Raw genomic sequence first — 20367 nt, 5'->3', positions numbered from 1 at the left:
ATGGCGTTTGTGGGGGGGACTTGGTGAAGGGGGGAACCTAGTAAACATAATGTTCTTCATGTAATTGTAGATTAATGATACCAAAAAAAAGTACATTTGTAAGACTATAGCTGCTATAGATAGTGATTTCTCTGATGGATCTGGGCAAAGTCAATTGAAAACCTTCTGAAAAAGATCTGTCATCCTAGATGCCATTAAGAACATCTGTGACTCATGTAAAGAGGTCAAAATATCAACATTAATGGCAGTTTGGAAGAAACTGATTCTATCCCTCACAGATAACTTTGAGAGGTTCAAGACTTCAGTGGAGGAAGTAACTGCAGATGTGATGGAAACAGCAAGAGAACTAGAGTTAGAAATGGAGCCTGAAGATGTGATAGAATTTTTACAATCTCATGATAAAACCATAACGGATAAAGAGTTACTTCTTGTGGACGAGCAAAGTAAATGCTTTCTCTAGATGGACACTACTCCTGGTGAGGATGCTGTGAAGATTATTGAAATGACAAAAAAGGATTTAGAATATTACATAAAATTAGATGATAAAGTAGCAGTAGGATTTGAGAGAACTAACTCAATTTTGAAGTTCTACCGTGGTTAAAATGCTATCAAACAGCATTCCACACTACAAAGAAATCATTGGTGAAAGGAAGTCAGTTGATTTGGCAAACTTCATTGTTGTCTTATTTTTAGACATTGCCACACCTACCCCAACCTTCAGCAACCACCATCCTGAACAACATTGAGCCAAGACTCCACTAGCAAAAATATTACTTGTTGAAAGCTCATGTTGGTTAGCATTTCCTAGCAATAAAGCATTTTTAAATTAAGGTATGGACATTTTTTCACACATAATGCTATTCCACACCTAATGGATTACAGTACAGTGTAAACCTAACTTTTAAATGTACTAGAAAATCAAAAAGTTAATTTGCCTCACTTTATTGTGATATTTGCTCTATTGTTTTAGTCTGGAACTGAACTTGCAGTATCTTCTAGGTATGCCTGTAATAGGACCTTTCTAACAACTTCTTTCTGAGATGTCCTGAAATTCTCCATAGTTCACGGCTGAGAAATAAACCCCAACGTGTTATAAAGTACAGGCGGGTTTGCGGTGGTCTTTGGCTGGAGGGCAGTGGCATACCAAAACATGGGATTAATGTCTTCAAAATATACAAACAGCATGCATCCTTAAGAAAAGGATTCACATACCAATTTAAAAAAAGAACTGGGCAAAAGAAGAAAAAGAGGAAAAGTCATGAAAAGAAAGCAAATGGCTTCATAAGCACTGAGAAAATATTTTACTACAAGTGCATAAAACGACGCTGCTGATTCATTTGGTGGGACCATCATTTCCTATTTGAGCCCAGCTGCTCCTGTTGCCTCTTTCCATAAAGTCTCAACACTGTCGACCTGGGAAACTCTTTACCTGGGAAAGCTTATGCTTTACCACGAAATTAGGAAGAGAGCGGGAACCAGGCACAGGTAGAAAGGCTGCGCTGAATGGGGCTTAGCTCCGCCTCAGTAGCGTCACTTCCCCCCACCAGAAATGACAACTTCCTGCGGTTAGCGTGGTCGTCCGAGGGCGCCGCTGTGCTCCTCCCACCGGCCGGTCCCTGAGGAAGGACGTTCTAGCCGGCCGCCTACTCGATGGTGGGGCCCGGGGCCAGCCGGGCCCTGGGCGCCGCCACGTTGGAAGCTGAGGGTGGGAGTCACGGCTGCGACAGCCCCGGGCGCTACCAGAGCCGGGCGAGCTCCGCTGGGCAGATGCTGGAAGTGCGCCCGGGGCTGTACCTGGGGGGAGCAGCGGCTGTGGCAGAGCCGGACCGCCTGAAGAAGGCGGGCATCACGGCGGTGCTGACGGTGGACTCAGAGGAGCCCGACTTCAGGACGGCACTTGGGGTCGAGGGTCTGCGGAGGCTCTTCGTGCCGGCGCTGGACAAGCCCGAGACCGACTTGCTCAGCCATCTGGACGGGTGCGTGGCCTTCATTGGCCAGGCCCGCGCCGAGGGTCGTGCGGTGTTGGTGCACTGGTGAGCGGCCCGGACCGCGGGAGAGCAGCCCCGCCTTGCTTCCAGCCTGCCAACCCCCCACCCTCCCCTCGCTCCCGGGCCCCCAGGAAGGGCAAAGGGGCTGTCGAACCACTAGAACCCCCGTTAGCTTCCCACGGTGGGCGCGCGTCCGAGAGGGGAGAGGAGCGGGCCCCTGCTGGCGCGCATGCTTTCATTCCTCCTTGTTTTGGTGGCTCAGTCTGCAGCCCCCTGAACTGTTGTTTGTTGGTTTGTTTGTTGGAGTGGGGGGAATCACCAGATAAATGACAAAGCCCCTGCGTCTAAAGATCATAAAATTCTTCAGAATAAACCAGACACATACCCATTACAGTCAGACACAGATGATAGTGCAGACAGCGATGCAAACTGTACACTAAGAGATTAAGGTTATTCTAACTGCAGAGCAAGAGCAAATTATTTTCATTGGTTTTTGAGGCAGGAAGTGGTTGATTTTAAAGGGGGAATTGGGAAGAGAAAATTAGGATATGAAGGATCCCTAAGCTATGCCCAAGGGAAAGATGGATTAAATTGTATCGGCGGCAAGGAGATTTAAAATATCTTGATAGGTTTTGAGCCTAAGAGTCCTCTTTGACTGAATTGGCTTACGTTTATTGCCAGCACTTTTACTGTGTGCCCGCACCTTTTCTAAATATTTTCATAAAGGAACCGGAGGTAAAAGGGAAAGAAGTCTGGGACCAGATCTCCAGGGCCCTTAATGCCAAGAGCAAAGGAGTCTGGATTTGTTACAAAGCCATTAAAATTTTTTAAATGAGTGTAATTGTTTTTGAGTAGTTATTACACTGACATGGTTCAGAATTCAAAATGAATAAGGAAATAAAGGAATAGCTCTTTCGGTAATATTTCAGAGGTAAAAGATTTCCATAGATGCAGACATGAAGTGGACCTAAACTTTACCGTGAACAGTGGGCTGTTTTTGTTTTTTTTTTCCTATTTGCTATTTTATTTTAAAGGTCTCTTTTTCAGTCATGCAGGAGTCAGTCGAAGTGTGGCTATAATAACTGCTTTTATGATGAAGACTGACCAACTTACCTTTGAAAAAGCCTATGAAAACCTCCAGACTATCAAGCCAAAGGCTAAGTGAGTTTCTTTGTTATAGTAATAATTCTGCTTTTGTGATGTGATTTTATTTATATATTTTATTTATATTTGTTTGCTCTTACAGGATGAATGAGGGGTTTGAGTGGCAATTGAAATTATACCAGGCAATGGGATACCGAGTAGATACCTCTAGTGCAATTTATAAGCAATATCGTTTACAAAAGGTTACAGAGAAGTATCCAGGTAAGTCATAATTGCTAGTATGTATTGGGCCCCTTCTGGATACTCTTTACTCTGATGCTAAACACATCAGGTGCATTATCCCATTTTGCCAGCCATCCCTTGAGATGCCTACTATTATTTCCTTTTGAAACTGGTTTAGCAAGAAAGAACTTGTTCAAGGTCACATGGTGTGTAGGTGGCAGGCTGGGATTTAAACTCAGGCAGCCTTTGCCCAGAACCCAAGGCCTCATTCACAATGCTTTCCTACCTCATCCTGATTTTTTTTTTTTAGTATATATATTTTTTAATTTCTGAGGTTAGCACTTGTTGCCTCAATTGGTATTAACTGATTTTGTCTGAAAATGCAGTTAATTTTGACAAATGGATACATTTTTATTATGTCATGTAGAATTGCAGAACTTACCTCAAGAACTTTTTGCTGTTGACCCAACCACCCTTTCACAAGGATTGAAAGATGAGGTTCTCTACAAATGTAGAAAGTGCAGGTAAAACATTTTGTATCCTCTGGAGATTGTATCTTGTCTTAGTAGCTAGAAAGTATTAAAAGTTTCAGCTTAAATTTTGTAGGAAGAATTGTTTAATGGAATAACAAATTTCATACATAAATCTACTTTCAAGAAGAATAAAACTTCTTAAAAGTAAAAGTAACCAGGTTATTTGTAGAGGTTATGAAAAATTAAATTAGCATAAGCAGTGTCATTTTATTCTTTAAGAATTACTGCACATTTCCACTATATTTCAGCCTTTTGGAAGTCATTAATGTTTTTGTTTGGGGATTACAGGAGGTCTTTATTTCGAAGTTCTAGCATTTTGGATCATAATGAAGGAAGTGGTCCTATAGCTTTTGCCCACAAGAGAATGATACCATCTTTCATGCCAACCACAGGGAGTCAGGCTCAATGTACATCTTATTTCATTGAACCTGTACAGTGGATGGAATCTACTTTGTTGGGAGTAATGGATGGACAGGTGAGAATTCATTTTATTTTCTACAGTTTCATGATATCATGTATGTTTCATTCCTTCTTGCCTTTTAAACCATGTTTTAACCACTGTTGCACTCCATCTTAACTCATTTTTTCTGAAGATTTTTATCTTTCCAGTGTAGATAATCTATCAAAAATTAATTAATTAAATAAAAACTCAGCTGAAGTAAAACAGTAACCCACTTTTAGAGCTATTTTTTTTTTTAAGAACGTAACATCACTTGGGTAAGATTTATTTCAAGACCTGGAAACATTCAAACTAATAAAAAATGATACTGCAATTTGTAATATTTAGTATAAAACTTTAAATTTTTGTAGACTATTAATAAGTCCCTAAACCTCATACCATATGGTTTTTTAGAGTGATGGCTATTTAACAAAATGTTCAAGTGACAGTATCAAAGAATTTTCACATACTCATTGAGAACATAATTTGAGAGCTATTGATCTTAAGGCTATTATTTATATTTTTTCAAATAAAAAACTAATATAAGTGGATTAGAATATATTTAACAAAACTTGAACTTTGTAGCAAGTAAGGCAAACCAAAGATTTTAAAATTAGATCTAAAATTTCTTCCTTTTCTTCTGCTGCTTTTTCTCTTTCGGCTCCATGAATTTGTTTTCCTGATTTTTCAGTTAGTATGTTTATAATCTTTTTCATTTCCTGTTAATGCAAACAAATACAGATCATACAAACTCCTATGATAGCCACGTTCCTCCTTTAGGTTTACTTAATATTAATCTCAAGATATTCTTCATCTAAGATACAGTTAATCTTAATGATTTTAAAGTTTGTATAGTTTGTACAAAGGTTTGTGTAAGTTTCTATATTGAATGTTTCATGAAACTCTTCCAAAATATTACTGCGAAGAATGCAATAACTTTATGCAATAGGTAGAGCAGATATATTCAAATTTTATACGGGAGGAAACTTAATTAACATTAGTTAGTGTCTAGAAAGAGGTACCCTATTTTCAAATCTTTGTTCTCAGATGATGCTGGTTTACCGAGATGCAATTCACTTACTGTATAATAAACTCATTTAAAGTATATAGTTCAGTGGCTTTTAGTATATGGAGTTTTTTGCAACATCACCATTTTTATGACCCCAAGGAAACCCTGTGCCCACCTCCCATTCCTGATGGTATTTGCAGCAGTAGTGTTTTTAATTTTGGTGACGCCCATTTTAACTATTTTTTCTTTTGCGGCTTGTGCTTTTGGTGTGCTGTTTTCATTTAACCTGGAAAACACAGTATAAGGGCACTTTTGTGGACCACTCTAGATCACATTTGTGCATACTTCCATGTACACTTATTTGAATTTTCCTATAGAATATATTCCTGAAAGTGGAATTTCTGTCTTAAAGAGCATGTACACTTTAAATATTACTTCATATACAAATTAAATATTATACCAGTAATCCAGCCTGACATTAAAAATGCCCATACAGATTTGCTTTTCATTAATATTGTATGTGTGTGACTCAGTTCCCTATACCCTTGGCATAATGGATATTGTAAAACTGGTAAAGTTTTGTGGATCTGTGAGATGAAAAATATTCATCCTAAAGTATTTTAATTTCAATTTGCATGACTACTACTGAGGACCAGCGTCTTTGTATACTTAATCAGTCACTTATAGTTTCTTTTTCTGTAAATTTCCTTCACGTTCTTGGCCCATTTTTCTGTGGGTTTTGTCTTTTACTGATATGTAGGCACTCTATACAGTCTAGATGTTAATGATTCATCTAATATATTGCAAATATTTTCTTCAGTTTGTTGCTTTTATCCACCTTGTATATTTTGACATTATTAAGATTTAAGATGCTTAGGTATATCTGAGTTTTATCTGTTTTTGAGTTTTATGTCTGCACTTTGTATACTTTAAGATTAAAAATAAAAATCCCTAACTCAAACCATGCACAAATTAAAGAGCTAAATGTAAAAAGTAAAGCTATAAATACATTAGAATAAAATGCAATAGATTTGTTAAGCTTTTTGGGATTTATCTATTTTAATGGAGTAAGAGTTTATTTTTCAATGGCCTGTAATCTGAGACCTAACTTATATGCTGTCAATATCAGTTAGTAATAGAATATGAGAATATTAAACATGCTTTCCTATTCTTTAACCATGATGATTTTAGTTTGAAATCTTAAGTTGCAGGCTGATCCAGCACATATGCCACATCCATGAAACCTTTGTTTTGTGTCTCAAGTTTCACATTTCTGCCCTCATGCTGAGATTAATCTGATCCTTCTCTAAACTCCCAAGGCGCCACATGCTTCTTACACAATTATTGTGGTGTATCATCTATTACAATAAATTGCCATTGCATATCATCTCACTGATTATATCAGAAACTCCTTGAAAGTGGGAACATGTCTTACCTGTTTTTATATCCTATGTTGTCAAAGATAATTATTTATTTTTTATAAAAGTGAATGAGTGAAGTAACCAATTGTTTTATTTCAGCTTCTTTGCCCCAAATGCAATGCCAAGTTGGGTTCTTTCAATTGGTATGGTGAACAGTGCTCATGCGGTAGATGGATAACACCTGCTTTTCAAATACATAAGAATAGAGTGGATGAAATGAAAATGCTGCCAGTTTTGGGATCACAAGCAAGAAAAATATGAACTTGTGACATTCAATAGCTGGGAAAGAAACAAGCTGATGGTATGCGCTACCCTTCTTACTATCTGTCATTCACTGTCAGATTGTCTAGCTTTTAGCCATCAACATTTCATTAAAAATGTGCAAAGATGAAAATCACTTGATGTGATCTATAAATTGTGCTTTGTTAGTTGCTTATACTATTTAAATAGAATATTTTATATGGAAATTAAAACTTATGATCATGTAAATTGTACTTTGATATTAAAATCTTCTGTAACCCAGATACTTATTTTGTTTCATATAATTCAAGGGTTCTGATTTTTAGAATGTTGGTTATGTGATCTTAAGATCTGGACAGACAGAATTATGTACAAAAATCGCAAATAATCATGTTTAAATAGATATTCTTTAATTTCTAGAAATGTAAAGCAGATTTGTTTGGACATATTTTGAAATTTATTTTTCTTTATCTCTTTTAAGGGGCATGAGTAAATCAGTGTATGTCTGGATTTCTATTGTAAATGTAGAAGGAAAGGCCATTAGTAAAACAATGATTAAAATGCTGTTTTCCTATTACTGTTCAGGAATCCCAGTTATCTAAATTTTTAGAAAAGCATGTTTAAGATACCTTTAGGAGGAGGGGCGGAAGATGGCGGCGTGAGTAGAGCAGCGGAAATCTCCTCCCAAAACCACATATATCTATGAAAATATAACAAAGACAACCCTTCCTAGAATAAAGACCAGAGGACACAGGACAATATCCAGACCACATCCGCACCTGAGAGAACCCAGCGCATCGCGAAGGGGGTAAGATACAAGCCCCGGCAGGCGGGAGCCGAGCGCCCCTCCCCCCAGCTCCCGGCGGGAGAAGAGCAGGCAGAGCGGGAGGGAGACGGAGCCCAGGACTGCCGAACACCCAGCCCCAGCCATCCGGGCCAGAGTGCAGGGCGCTCGATACTGGGAAAACAGGGCAGCAAGAACAGTGAGCGGGCACTGGAGGCTGGGCGACAGAGGGCATAAGAAAAGTGCGCGACCATTTTTTTTTTGCTTTTTTGCTGTTTTGTTTTGGCGAGCGCTTTTTGGAAGTCTTAAAGGGATTGAGACCCCAATACTAGGGAAACAGGGCAGAAAGACCGGTGAGCAGAGGCCTGAGGCTGGCACCGGAGAATAAAGAAAAACGAACGACCACCCTTTTTTTTTTTTTTTTTTTTAATTAAAAAAATTTTTTTTCTTGTTTTTTTGGTGGGCGTTGTTTTCTTTTGGCGGGTGCTTTTTGGAAGTCTTAAAGGGGCAGGGCGGGTCACTTAATCCAGAGGTAGGGAATCCGGGAACTCTGGGCACCCTAACCCCTGGGCTGCAGGGAGCAGGGAGGCCCCTTACGGAGATAAATAGCCTCCCAGCAGCTCCTGCTCCAACGCGACTCCACCACTTTGGAGCAGCTGCCCGAGCCAGGCCACACCCACAGCAACAGCGGAGATTAACTCCATAGCAGCCGGGCAGGAAGCAGAAACCGTGTCTGCGCGCAGCTGCGCAGCACAAGCCAATAGAGGTCGCTGTTCTCCCAGGATAGGAGGGCCACAAACCAACAAGAAAGGAAGTCCTTCAAGCCGTCACTCGTCCCAGTTCTGCAGACTATTCCTATCACCATGAAAAGGCAAAGCTACAGGCCGACAAAGATCACAGAGACAACACCAGAGAAGGAGACAGACCTAACCAGTCTCCCTGAAAAAGAATTCAAAATAAGAATCATAAACATGCTGACAGAGATGCAGAGAAATACGCAAGAGAAATGGGATGAAGTCCGGAAGGAGATCACAGATGCCAGAAAGGAGATCGCAGAAATGAAACAAACTCTGGAAGGGTTTATAAGCAGAATGGATAGAATGCAAGAGGCCATTGATGGAATTGAAATCAGAGAACAGGAACGCATAGAAGCTGACATAGAGAGAGACAAAAGGATCTCCAGGAATGAAACAATATTAAGAGAACTGTGTGACCAATCCAAAAGGAACAATATCCGTATTATAGGGGTCCCAGAAGAAGAAGAGAGAGGAAAAGAGATGGAAAGTATCTTAGAAGAAATAATTGCTGAAAACTTCCCCACACTGGGGGAGGAAGTAATCGAACAGACCACAGAAATACACAGAACCCCCAACAGAAAGGATCCAAGAAGGGCAACACCAAGACACATAATAATTAAAATGGCAAAGATCAAGGACAAGGAAAGAGTGTTAAAGGCAGCTAGAGAGAAAAAGGTCACCTATAAAGGGAAACCCATCAGGCTAATGTCAGATTTCTCAACAGAAACCCTACAGGCCAGAAGAGAATGGCATGATATATTTAATACAATGAAACAGAAGGGCCTTGAACCAAGGATACTGTATCCAGCACGACTATCATTCAAATATGACGGTGGGATTAAACAATTCCCAGACAAACAAAAGCTGAGGGAATTTGCTTTCCACAAACCACCTCTACAGAACATCTTACAGGGACTGCTCTAGATGGGAGCACTCCTAGAAAGAGCACAGCACAAAACACCCAACATATGAAGAATCGAGGAGGAGGAACAAGAAGGGAGAGAAGAAAAGAATCTCCAGATAGTGTATATAACAGCTCAATAAGCGAGCTAAGTTAGGCAGTAAGATACTAAAGAGGCTAACCTTGAACCTTTGGTAACCACGAATTTAAAGCCTGCAATGGCAATAAGTACATATCTTTCAATAGTCACCCTAAATGTTAATGGGTTGAATGCACCAATCAAAAGACACAGAGTAACAGAATGGATAAAAAAGCAAGACCCATCTATATGCTGCTTACAAGAAACTCACCTCAAACCCAAAGACATGTACAGACTAAAAGTCAAGGGATGGAAAAACATATTTCAAGCAAACAACAGTGAGAAGAAAGCAGGGGTTGCAGTACTAATATCAGACAAAATAGACTTCAAAACAAAGAAAGTAACAAGAGATAAAGAAGGACACTACATAATGATAAAGGGCTCAGTCAAACAAGAGGATATAACCATTCTAAATATATATGCACCCAACACAGGAGCACCAGCATATGTGAAACAAATACTAACAGAACTAAAGGGGGATATAGACTGCAATGCATTCATTCTAGGAGACTTCAACACACCACTCACCCCAAAGGATAGATCCACTGGGCAGAAAATAAGTAAGGACACAGAAGCACTCAACAACACAGTAGAGCAGATGGACCGAATAGACATCTATAGAACTCTACATCCAAAAGCAGCGGGATATACATTCTTCTCAAGTGCACATGGAACATTCTCCAGAATAGACCACATACTAGGCCACAAAAAGAGCCTCAGAAAATTCCAAAAGATTGAAATCCTACCAACCAACTTTTCAGACCATAAAGGCATAAAACTAGAAATAAACTGTACAAAGAAAGCAAAGAGGCTCACAAACACATGGAGACTTAACAACATGCTCCTAAATAATCAATGGATCAATGACCAAATCAAAATGGAGATCCAGCAATATATGGAAACAAATGACAACAACAACACTAAGCCCCAACTTCTGTGGGACACAGCAAAAGCAGTCTTAAGAGGAAAGTATATAGCAATCCAAGCATATTTAAAAAAGGAAGAGCAATCCCAAATGAATGGTCTAATGTCACAATTATCGAAATTGGAAAAAGAAGAACAGATGAGGCCTAAGGTCAGCAGAAGGAGGGACATAATAAAGATCAGAGAAGAAATAAATAAAATTGAGAAGAATAAAGCAATAGCAAAAATCAATGAAACCAAGAGCTGGTTCTTCGAGAAAATAAACAAAATAGATAAGCCTCTAGCCAGACTTATTAAGAAGAAAAGAGAGTCAACACAAATCAACAGTATCAGAAACGAGAAAGGAAAAATCACGACGGACCCCACGGAAATGCAAAGAATTATTGGAGAATACTATGAAAACCTATATGCTAACAAGCTGGGAAACCTAGGAGAAATGGACAACTTCCTAGAAAAATATAACCTTCCAAGATTGACCCAGGAAGAAACAGAAAATCTAAACAGACCAATTACCAGCAACGAAATTGAAGCGGTAATCAAAAAACTACCAAAGAACAAAACCCCCGGGCCAGATGGATTTACCTCGGAATTTTTATCAGACATACAGGGAAGACATAATACCCATTCTCCTTAAAGTTTTCCAAAAAATAGAGGAGGAGGGGATACTCCCAAACTCATTCTATGAAGCTAACATCACCCTAATACCAAAACCAGGCAAAGACCCCACCAAAAAAGAAAACTACATACCAATATCCCTGATGAACGTAGATGCAAAAATACTCAACAAAATATTAGCAAACCGAATTCAAAAATACATCAAAAGGATCATGCACCATGACCAAGTGGGATTCATCCCAGGGATGCAAGGATGGTACAATATTCGAAAGTCCATCAACATCATCCACCACATCAACAAAAAGAAAGACAAAAACCACATGATCATCTCCATAGATGCTGAAAAAGCATTTGACAAAGTTCAACATCCATTCATGTTAAAAACTCTCGGCAAAATGGGAATAGAGGGCAAGTACCTCAACATAATAAAGGCCATCTATGATAAACCCACAGCCAACATTATATTGAACAGCGAGAAGCTGAAAGCATTTCCGCTGAGATCAGGAACTAGACAGGGATGCCCACTCTCTCCACTGTTATTTAACATAGTACTGGAGGTCCTAGCCACGGCAATCAGACAAAATAAAGAAATACAAGGAATCCAGATTGGTAAAGAAGAAGTTAAACTGTCACTATTTGCAGATGACATGATACTGTACATAAAAAACCCTAAAGACTCCACCCCAAAACTACTAGAACTGATATCGGAATACAGCAAAGTTGCAGGATACAAAATCAACACACAGAAATCTGTGGCTTTCCTATATACTAACAATGAACCAACAGAAAGAGAAATCAGGAAAACAACTCCATTCACAATTGCATCCAAAAAAATAAAATACCTAGGAATAAACCTAACCAAAGAAGTGAAAGACTTATACTCTGAAAACTACAAGTCACTCTTAAGAGAAATTAAAGGGGACACTAACAGATGGAAACGCATCCCATGCTCGTGGCTAGGAAGAATTAATATCGTCAAAATGGCCATCCTGCCCAAAGCAATATACAGATTTGATGCAATCCCTATGAAACTACCAGCAACATTCTTCAATGAACTGGAACAAATAATTCAAAAATTCATATGGAAACACCAAAGACCCCGAATAGCCAAAGCAATCCTGAGAAAGAAGAATAAAGTAGGGGGGGATCTCACTCCCCAACTTCAAGCTCTACTATAAAGCCATAGTAATCAAGACAATTTGGTACTGGCACAAGAGCAGAGCCACAGACCAATGGAACAGACTAGAGAATCCAGACATTAACCCAGACATATATGGTCAATTAATATTTGATAAAGGAGCCATGGACATACAATGGCGAAATGACAGTCTCTTCAACAGGTGGTGCTGGCAAAACTGGACAGCTACATTTAGGAGAATGAAACTGGACCATTGTCTAACCCCATATACAAAAGTAAACTCAAAATGGATCAAAGACCTGAATGTAAGCCATGAAACCATTAAACTCTTGGAAGAAAACATAGGCGAAAACCTCTTAGACATAAACATGAGTGACCTCTTCTTGAACATATCTCCCCGGGCAAGGAAAACAACAGCAAAAATGAGTAAGTGGGACTATATTAAGCTGAAAAGCTTCTGTACAGCAAAAGACACCATCAATAGAACAAGAAGGATCCCTACAGTATGGGAGAATATATTTGAAAATGACACATCCGATAAAGGCTTGACGTCCAGAATATATAAGGAGCTCACACGCCTCAACAAACAAAAAACAAATAACCCAATTAAAAAATGGGCAGAGGAACTGAACAGACAGTTCTCCAAAAAAGAAATACAGATGGCCAACAGACACATGAAAAGATGCTCCACATCACTAATTATCAGAGAAATGCAAATTAAAACTACAATGAGGTATCACCTCACACCAGTAAGGATGGCTGCCATCCAAAAGACAAACAACAACAAATGTTGGCGAGGCTGTGGAGAAAGGGGAACCCTCCTACACTGCTGGTGGGAATGTAAGTTAGTTCAACCATTGTGGAAAGCAGTATGGAGGTACATCAAAATGCTCAAAACAGACTTACCATTTGACCCAGGAATTGCACTCCTAGGAATTTACCCTAAGAACGCAGCAATCAAGTATGAGAAAGATCAGTGCACCCCTATGTTTATCGCAGCACTATTTACAATAGCCAAGAATTGGAAGCAACCTAAATGTCCATCGATAGATGAATGGATAAAGAAGATGTGGTACATATACACAATGGAATACTACTCAGCCATAAGAAAAGGGCAAATCCAACCATTTGCAGCAACATGGATGGAGCTGGAGGGTATTATGCTCAGTGAAACAAGCCAAGCGGAGAAAGAGAAATACCAAATGATTTCACTTATCTGTGGAATGTAAGAACAAAGGAAAAACTGAAGGAACAAAACAGCAGCAGAATCACAGAACTCAAGAATGGACTAACAGGTACCAAAGGGAAAGGGACTGGGGAGGATGGGTGGGTAGGGAGGGATAAGGGGGGGAGAAGTAGGGGGGTATTAAGATTAACATGCATGGGGGGGTAGGAGAAAAGGGAGGGCTGTACAACACAGAGAAGGCAAGTAGTGATTCTACAACATTTTGCTATGCTGATGGACAGTGACTGTAAAGGGGTTTATAGGGGAGACCTGGTATAGGGGAGAGCCTAGTAAACATAATATTCGTCATGTAAGTGTAGATTAGTGATACCAAAAACAAAGCAAAAAAAAAAAAAAAAGGGGCAGTTCCTGTGTGGTAACCTCCAACGAGTTCTACACAAGGGTATAAAGGGCACATAAAAGTGTAGGCAAAGGGTCTGTTTCTGTTTATACAGAGGATCAAAGCCTAATTGGGCTACCCCGAAAATGAACTAAGATACGATATGAAAAAGAACTTCCAACATCAGCACTCTCTGGAAGACTCATGCCAGAAGATGATCATCAAAAAACCCCAACAAAGATCCACGCACTGCTACAGCTGTAGATGCACTCATCCCACCAGTTCCTGGACTTGCCATGGGAATGAGGAAGGAGATATCTAAGCTGGCCTGCGCATACAGTAAAACAACAAATTTGACTGGATCTATACTGTTGGAACTCAACCAAGAATTTGGAGAAGTGCAAATTGTAGCGCTCCAAACTCTTACAACTACAGACTATTTACTGTTAAAAGAACATATGGCATGTGAACAGTCCCCAGGAATGGGTTGTTTTAATTTGTCTGATTTCTCTCAGACTGTTCAAGTTCAGTTGGACAATATCCACCATATCATAGATAAGTTTTCACAAATGCCTAAGGTGCCTTAATGGTTTTCTTGGTTTCACTGGAGATGGCTGGTAATTACAGATGTGCTTTGGTTATGTAACTATACTCCTATTATGTTAATGTGTGTGTGCAATTTAAGTAGTAGCTTAAAACCTATACATGCTGAAGTTACTCTACAAGAAGATATGTCAAAGAAATAATCAATCTTCCCATGTTTTCTTCCGCCTGCTACTTCTATAGCTTTTCTTATTCCTTCCTAATTACAACCCTTAAATAGAATTCGTGCCTCATATCAAATTTACCGAGTATCATAACTCCTCCAAGTGGTAAAGATACCTCAAGACAAATGCTGGGCATAGAAGCCACAGGGCATAAATATGCAAAGAAGTAAAAAGCTAACCTTTTCAAACAATAAGGCTTCCCTCTCACTTACCAACTTCACATTTCCCTGTATGGCCCCAGAAGATGACTGGTTAGCCAGAGACGGGTAAGATTCCTCAAGGGAGGAACAACCTAAGACAGGCACAGTCGCAGGGGGGCCATCAGGTGAGAAATTGGGGATCAACAGGGGTGAGGCTTAGAACCTCACCCCCCCTGTTCTGAGAGAAATCTTCTGCATACGTGGATGTTTTATTGCCCTGGTCTAGCTTGGATTAACACATAGTCTACAGGCACACACCTGATCATCTACATTTGCTCTCTTACAACACTAAAGTATGTTTTCTACCTTTATCTTGTATCTACCTACCACTTCAGCATTTTATTAAAAATAATAATAATAAAGAGAGAAATGTGGTATCCACATATAAATCAAGTATAAAAACCAAATGAGTATTCATATTTGAACTGACTGTTTATAGTTCATAATGCATGAGCAAAACCGAAAGTTTCTGTGATGACTGCCCTTGTACTGTTCACTATGTAACTTATTCATTATGTAAGAATTTGTTCTACATGTAAGAACTTGTTTGTTATGCCTCAGAAGATTGGAGACTGACGAAAATTAGGCTTGGGGTGGATTAATGATTGTGCATTGAGCAATGACTCCCCTATACAGAATTTTATTGTCGTTAACAACCATTTGATCAATAAATATGAGAGATGCCCTCACAAAAAAAAAAAAAAAAAAAAAAAAGGACAGACTTCCAATGGTAAAATAAATAAGTAACCGGGATGTAATGTATAGCATAAGGAATATAGTCAAGATATTGTAACAGCTTGGTAGGGTGATAGGTGGAACCTAGAATTATGTATATAAATGTTCTACCACTGTGTTGTACACTTGAAACTAATGTAATGTAATACTGTGCATCAACTACCCTTCAATAAAAAATAATTATTTAAAAAAAAAAAAAAGATACCTTTAGAAGTAAAGTACTTAAAGAAATGTATTAATGTTAGGTGTGTTTCTAATGACAAAGAAAATAAATGTGGAGTAACTACATACCAGTTACTCTTTTAGCCTGATAACGTTAAGAGTATTTGAAAAGGTAGTATGTTCAGATTCTCTGGAAACTGAAATTATTTTTACTCACTACTAATAGTTAAAATTGGATCTAATTAGATATTTGAATATTTACATGAATCACAATTGCTAATACAGAGAAATATAGTCCCTATTCCTAAGACATTTTGCATATTTATACATGTATATGTATATAAACACCAAAGTGGGAATTACTTTAAATGTAAAAAAAAATGTGAAAATGATCCTCTTAAAAAATGCCTAGTTTAATTTTTGAAACGTATGGAAGTGTTATACATTATACCTGAGAATATCTCAATTTAGGGCCTGAAGTCTTTGGCAATTTTCATGTAATCTTTTTCCTTATGAGTGAAAAAATCTCTTCATTTCTGTTTTAGCTTTCACAATATCTGCTTGCTTTGTTTTAATATACTCTAGAAAGCTTTTTATAAACAATTAGTTTGAACCATATGAAATTGCTCCTTGTAGGTGAAAAGTAGTTGAATAGCAGCAGTTTCATGTGGCTTAATACCTCCTCATTACACAGTGTAGCATCTAGCACTGAGAAAAGTATGTAGATTTTATTTGAATTTAGAATTGTCAATTCAGTAAATATCTACTGAGCACCTATTATATGCACAATTTTAGATGATATAGTGAACAAACTAGATAAAAATCCCTGCCTTCTTACAATTTATATTCTAGCCAGGATATATACCTTTTTTGAAAGAGAGTTGGTATTTGCTAGTGAGGAATGAGTTTGGGAAGCTTGACTTTTTTCTACGTGAAATTTGAAATTTTGTGAAACATCCACTAAGCAAAATTTTCAGATTTAAGTCTCAATGTTTTACTTTTGGGCTAGATAGAAATTCCATTATGCCTTTGTTTTCAAACAAACAAAACTCATTCCTTTTCATATTTAAGAATATCAACTTAGAACATTTGAGTTTACACATTTGTTGAAAATAACAATATTAACTTTATTTCAGAGACAGTGTGATGCAGTGAAGATAGTGCTGAAGTAGAATTCAGAGAGTGGGCTCTAGTAATTCTGGCTCCACTGATGTCTATCTTTCTGGAGTAAGCAGGTCTTTTGAAAATTGAGGGTCAGATTTCTCCTTTGCAAAATGGGATTAACACATGCTCTGTGCTCCTGACAAGTTTGTTTTAAAGATTCTTTGCATTAGCCTTAATTCTTTCTTACATAAAATAGTGTCTACATCTGGGTTCTTAGAGGATTTTTGTGGTATAATACAAATAAAGAACTTAATATAGTGCCTAGCTGGTAGCATTAAACATTTTTCCTTAAAATAGCTGCAATTTACTGAGAATTTACCATGTGCCAGTCACTATGCTAGGCATTCAATATGTATTACCTAATTTAATCTTCGCAACAACCCTATAACATAGGTCATATTATTCCCATTTTATAGGCAAAATTGAGGCTTAGAAAGATAAGTCACTTGGTCAAAATTACATTGCTAGCAAATGGTTGAATCTAGATTAGAACCAAGGTTTGGTTTATTCCAAAATCTGAGTTTTTAATCTCTATCTCCTACAGTTTGGGTTTACTGTTCAAGGTGATGATATAAAGATGTTACACTGAAAATGTTAATCAGATTGTAAAATTTAATAGTACTGATGAAATGCGGTTTCAAACCAAGTTGTAAGTTAGATAGCCCACCAATATTTACAGAGTTCTGACAAGAGTACAGATTGAGGCCCACATACTATTTGTCTTAATATTTAAAAATCAAGCTACCAAACTATTAAATGTTTTATTCTTGTGTCTTGACAAATATACCCTCATAATGACCTGGAAGGTAAAGATTTGGATTTACAGTTCCCTGACTTTGTGGAGTTCTATGATGGCAATGTGAGGAGAGTTGACCCACAAACTGCCTCCTTTCTGCACCCCTGGATCTGTTCATATGCCTGGTGCATATGTCTATGTGGACTCCCCAACTCACATTTCTAAATTCTGTCTACACCCCTGGCATACACCATTGGCACAATTCACCCAGGAAGTCAGAGGCCTGAGCAAACCTTAGAAGCATGTTGGGGGCTATTTGGGTACGTCTAAAAGGGCTGTGTGTTCTGGATGGCACATCACCTTGACACCATGGATTCCTGCCCTGTGGGAAGAGACACTGCCAAATGCCAGAGCAGAGACCTCTAAAGTGTGGATCTAGGCAAGGAGATCCTGTATGTCCCTAGACAAAAACTCTCTTAAATTTCATTTCTCTTTCAAGGGTTTAAGTTGAAAGCAAATAAAAAATTAAAAAAGGATTCAGTAACATTAAAAATTTTTTTAAAAGAAAGCATGGTAACTAGAATGGAAGGAGTGAATAATCAGACTATATATATAAAAACCCTCAACCACAGAAAATTTCTTGATGAAAATTGAAAATGAAAGTTTTGTATTAAAAAACTACAGAAAAAAGTCTTATTAATGGTAAAACTTTCTGGAACTTTTATTTCAATGTTGGGAGCAAGTTATAATATACCTACTCACATATCTACCTTCAGTACTGTACTAGAGGTCCTCGCCATTGCAATAATAAAAGGGGAAAAAAGGGTTTGAGACTTAAGAGAAAAAACCTGAACTCACTGATAAATCTTGATATCTCAAAGTGGGATAATTAGAAATTATGTGTTTACTGATAGGATGCAAGAAGTATCTATGAAGTATTCCTGCAAAAACAAATGAGAAAACCAAAGCACCCAAACAAGCCTTTAGATTTAACTGGCAGTTTACAAGAACAAATTGCCATGAAGCTACAATCAACAGAATCACGAAGTAGAAATTCTGGACAAATTCTTCAACAAAAGGCATGGGTTGAAGAAATTATTACATAAACCAAATGCAGTGTGACAGTCTAGTTTGGATCATGATTTAAACCAACCATAGAAAGGCATTCTGAGACAATTAAAAATACAATGGGTATTAGATGATATTGCAGAATTACTAATTTTGTTGGATATGATGATGGTACTTAAGTTATGTTTTTTAAGTTTTTCAAAAAAGTTTAAAAGAAAACATTTTTTGGGATATGTATTGAGGTATTTATAGGTGAAATAACATGATACCTGGGATTTGCTTTAAGACACTTCAGGGGGAAAGGCAAATGAAAAATAAGTGTTGTGGGGGAAAGAGGATAAAATAAGAATGGCAAATTGAAGCTGGGTGCTAGGAACAAGGATTCATTCATACTGTCTTCTGTGTTTGACATTTTACATATTAAAGGTTAAAAATTAACAAAAATGAATTTTAAAAGGTTAGTGCTTGCATACAGTAATTTTTCTACATAGAATATCCTAGAGAATTTACAGACAAAATGTTAGGATCACATAATTTAGCAAGGTTTTTCGGATGCAAGATTGCCGTACAAAAATCAAGTGTTACTATACCCCAGCAATAACCAAATAGAAAAAGAAAAGGTGGAAAACAAAACTATGCAACTATGGAAAGAAAATTTAAAAGGAAATCTTAATAACTTCATGAGAGGGAAGGATTTCTTATGCAAAATACAAATAGCAGAGATCATAAAAGATTGATAAATTTGGTTACATTGAAATTAAAACTGAGGATAAAAACCCCATAAAAAGAGAAGGCCAACCTAGGAGAAGGTACCTGGAACATACACACCAGTTAAATTAAATGAGTAAGAAAATCAGCAAATTTTATAAAAGACCAGAATAGGCAATTCACAGAAGAGAAAAGGTTTAATAAAGGTGGAAAAGAGGCACCACCTCTTTGTCAGGGAAATGTATAGTCACACCCTTCACAGTGGCAAAAAAAAAAGCCTGGCCTATCTTGGTGAAAACAGAGCAGAAAGCCTCACTGCTGGCTAGAGTGTAAGTTGGTATAACTTGGCAAATACTAATACTCCTCCTCTCTGACTGACCCAGGATGTATCTTAAATACATTCCTTCATATATATATATGTCCAAAGACCCATACAATGGTATATTTTATGAAAAAGTAAAAAATTGAGACAACCTTAATATCCATCAGTAGGGAAATTTAAAAAAAATTGTGATATATATGTATTCAGGGAAGTACCATGTAACAGTTAAAACATGAAAAATCAGAAGTAATGTTGAATAAGAAAATGATTTGGAGAACATGATTATGGAAATTTAAAAATCCCCAGAAAACACTAAATGTATCTAAACATATTTAAACAGCATAAAAGTAAAGATAAAAATGGACTTGAATGATTCTTTAAAAATTCATAATAGAAATTGTCCATGTGGAGGGAGGGAAATCAAGCAGAGGAAACAGCATGGTTTACCTGTAATGTTTAATTTCTTACAAAAAATCTGAAATGAAAATTGAAAATTAGTGTTTGTTAATTTTTGGTGATAGGCACACAAATGTGTTTCATAATTATCTGCACTTTTTGAATAAAAACTTTGAAAATTAAAAAAAACTTGCTGAAGTTCAGTCATGGTGTTCTTGCTTTTAAGACTGAGATGTCTGATGGACACAGAATAGAATGGTTTTAGTTTTTAATGCCAATGTTTGAATTTG

The 20367-nt window shown here is 37.7% G+C and overlaps 1 protein-coding gene across 5 annotated transcripts; it reads left to right on the top strand.

Moving 5' to 3' along the window:
- The first annotated feature begins 1579 nt into the window (after nucleotides 1–1579).
- Nucleotides 1580–20266, top strand: DUSP12 (dual specificity phosphatase 12). Of its 5 annotated transcripts, none has more exons than XM_036922832.2 (7): nucleotides 1586–2033; nucleotides 3036–3149; nucleotides 3235–3353; nucleotides 3742–3838; nucleotides 4136–4322; nucleotides 6816–7017; nucleotides 18498–20266. In XM_036922832.2, exons 1-6 carry the CDS (start codon nucleotides 1651–1653, stop codon nucleotides 6975–6977), a joined length of 1062 nt encoding a protein of 353 aa, XP_036778727.2. In that variant the 5' UTR covers nucleotides 1586–1650; the 3' UTR covers nucleotides 6978–7017; nucleotides 18498–20266. The 5 variants fall into 5 exon arrangements, with proteins under 5 accessions (XP_057351067.1, XP_036778727.2, XP_036778730.2 ...); XM_036922835.2 differs by lacking the exon at nucleotides 18498–20266 and adding an exon at nucleotides 16820–18412; XM_057495083.1 differs by lacking the exon at nucleotides 18498–20266 and adding an exon at nucleotides 7690–7832.
- Nucleotides 20267–20367: the final 101 nt, after the last annotated feature.

This window comes from Manis pentadactyla, chromosome 19 (assembly GCF_030020395.1).
Source record: "Manis pentadactyla isolate mManPen7 chromosome 19, mManPen7.hap1, whole genome shotgun sequence".
In the NCBI taxonomy this organism is placed as follows: Eukaryota; Metazoa; Chordata; class Mammalia; order Pholidota; family Manidae; genus Manis; species Manis pentadactyla.
This window is presented reverse-complemented; position numbering and strand designations above follow the sequence as displayed.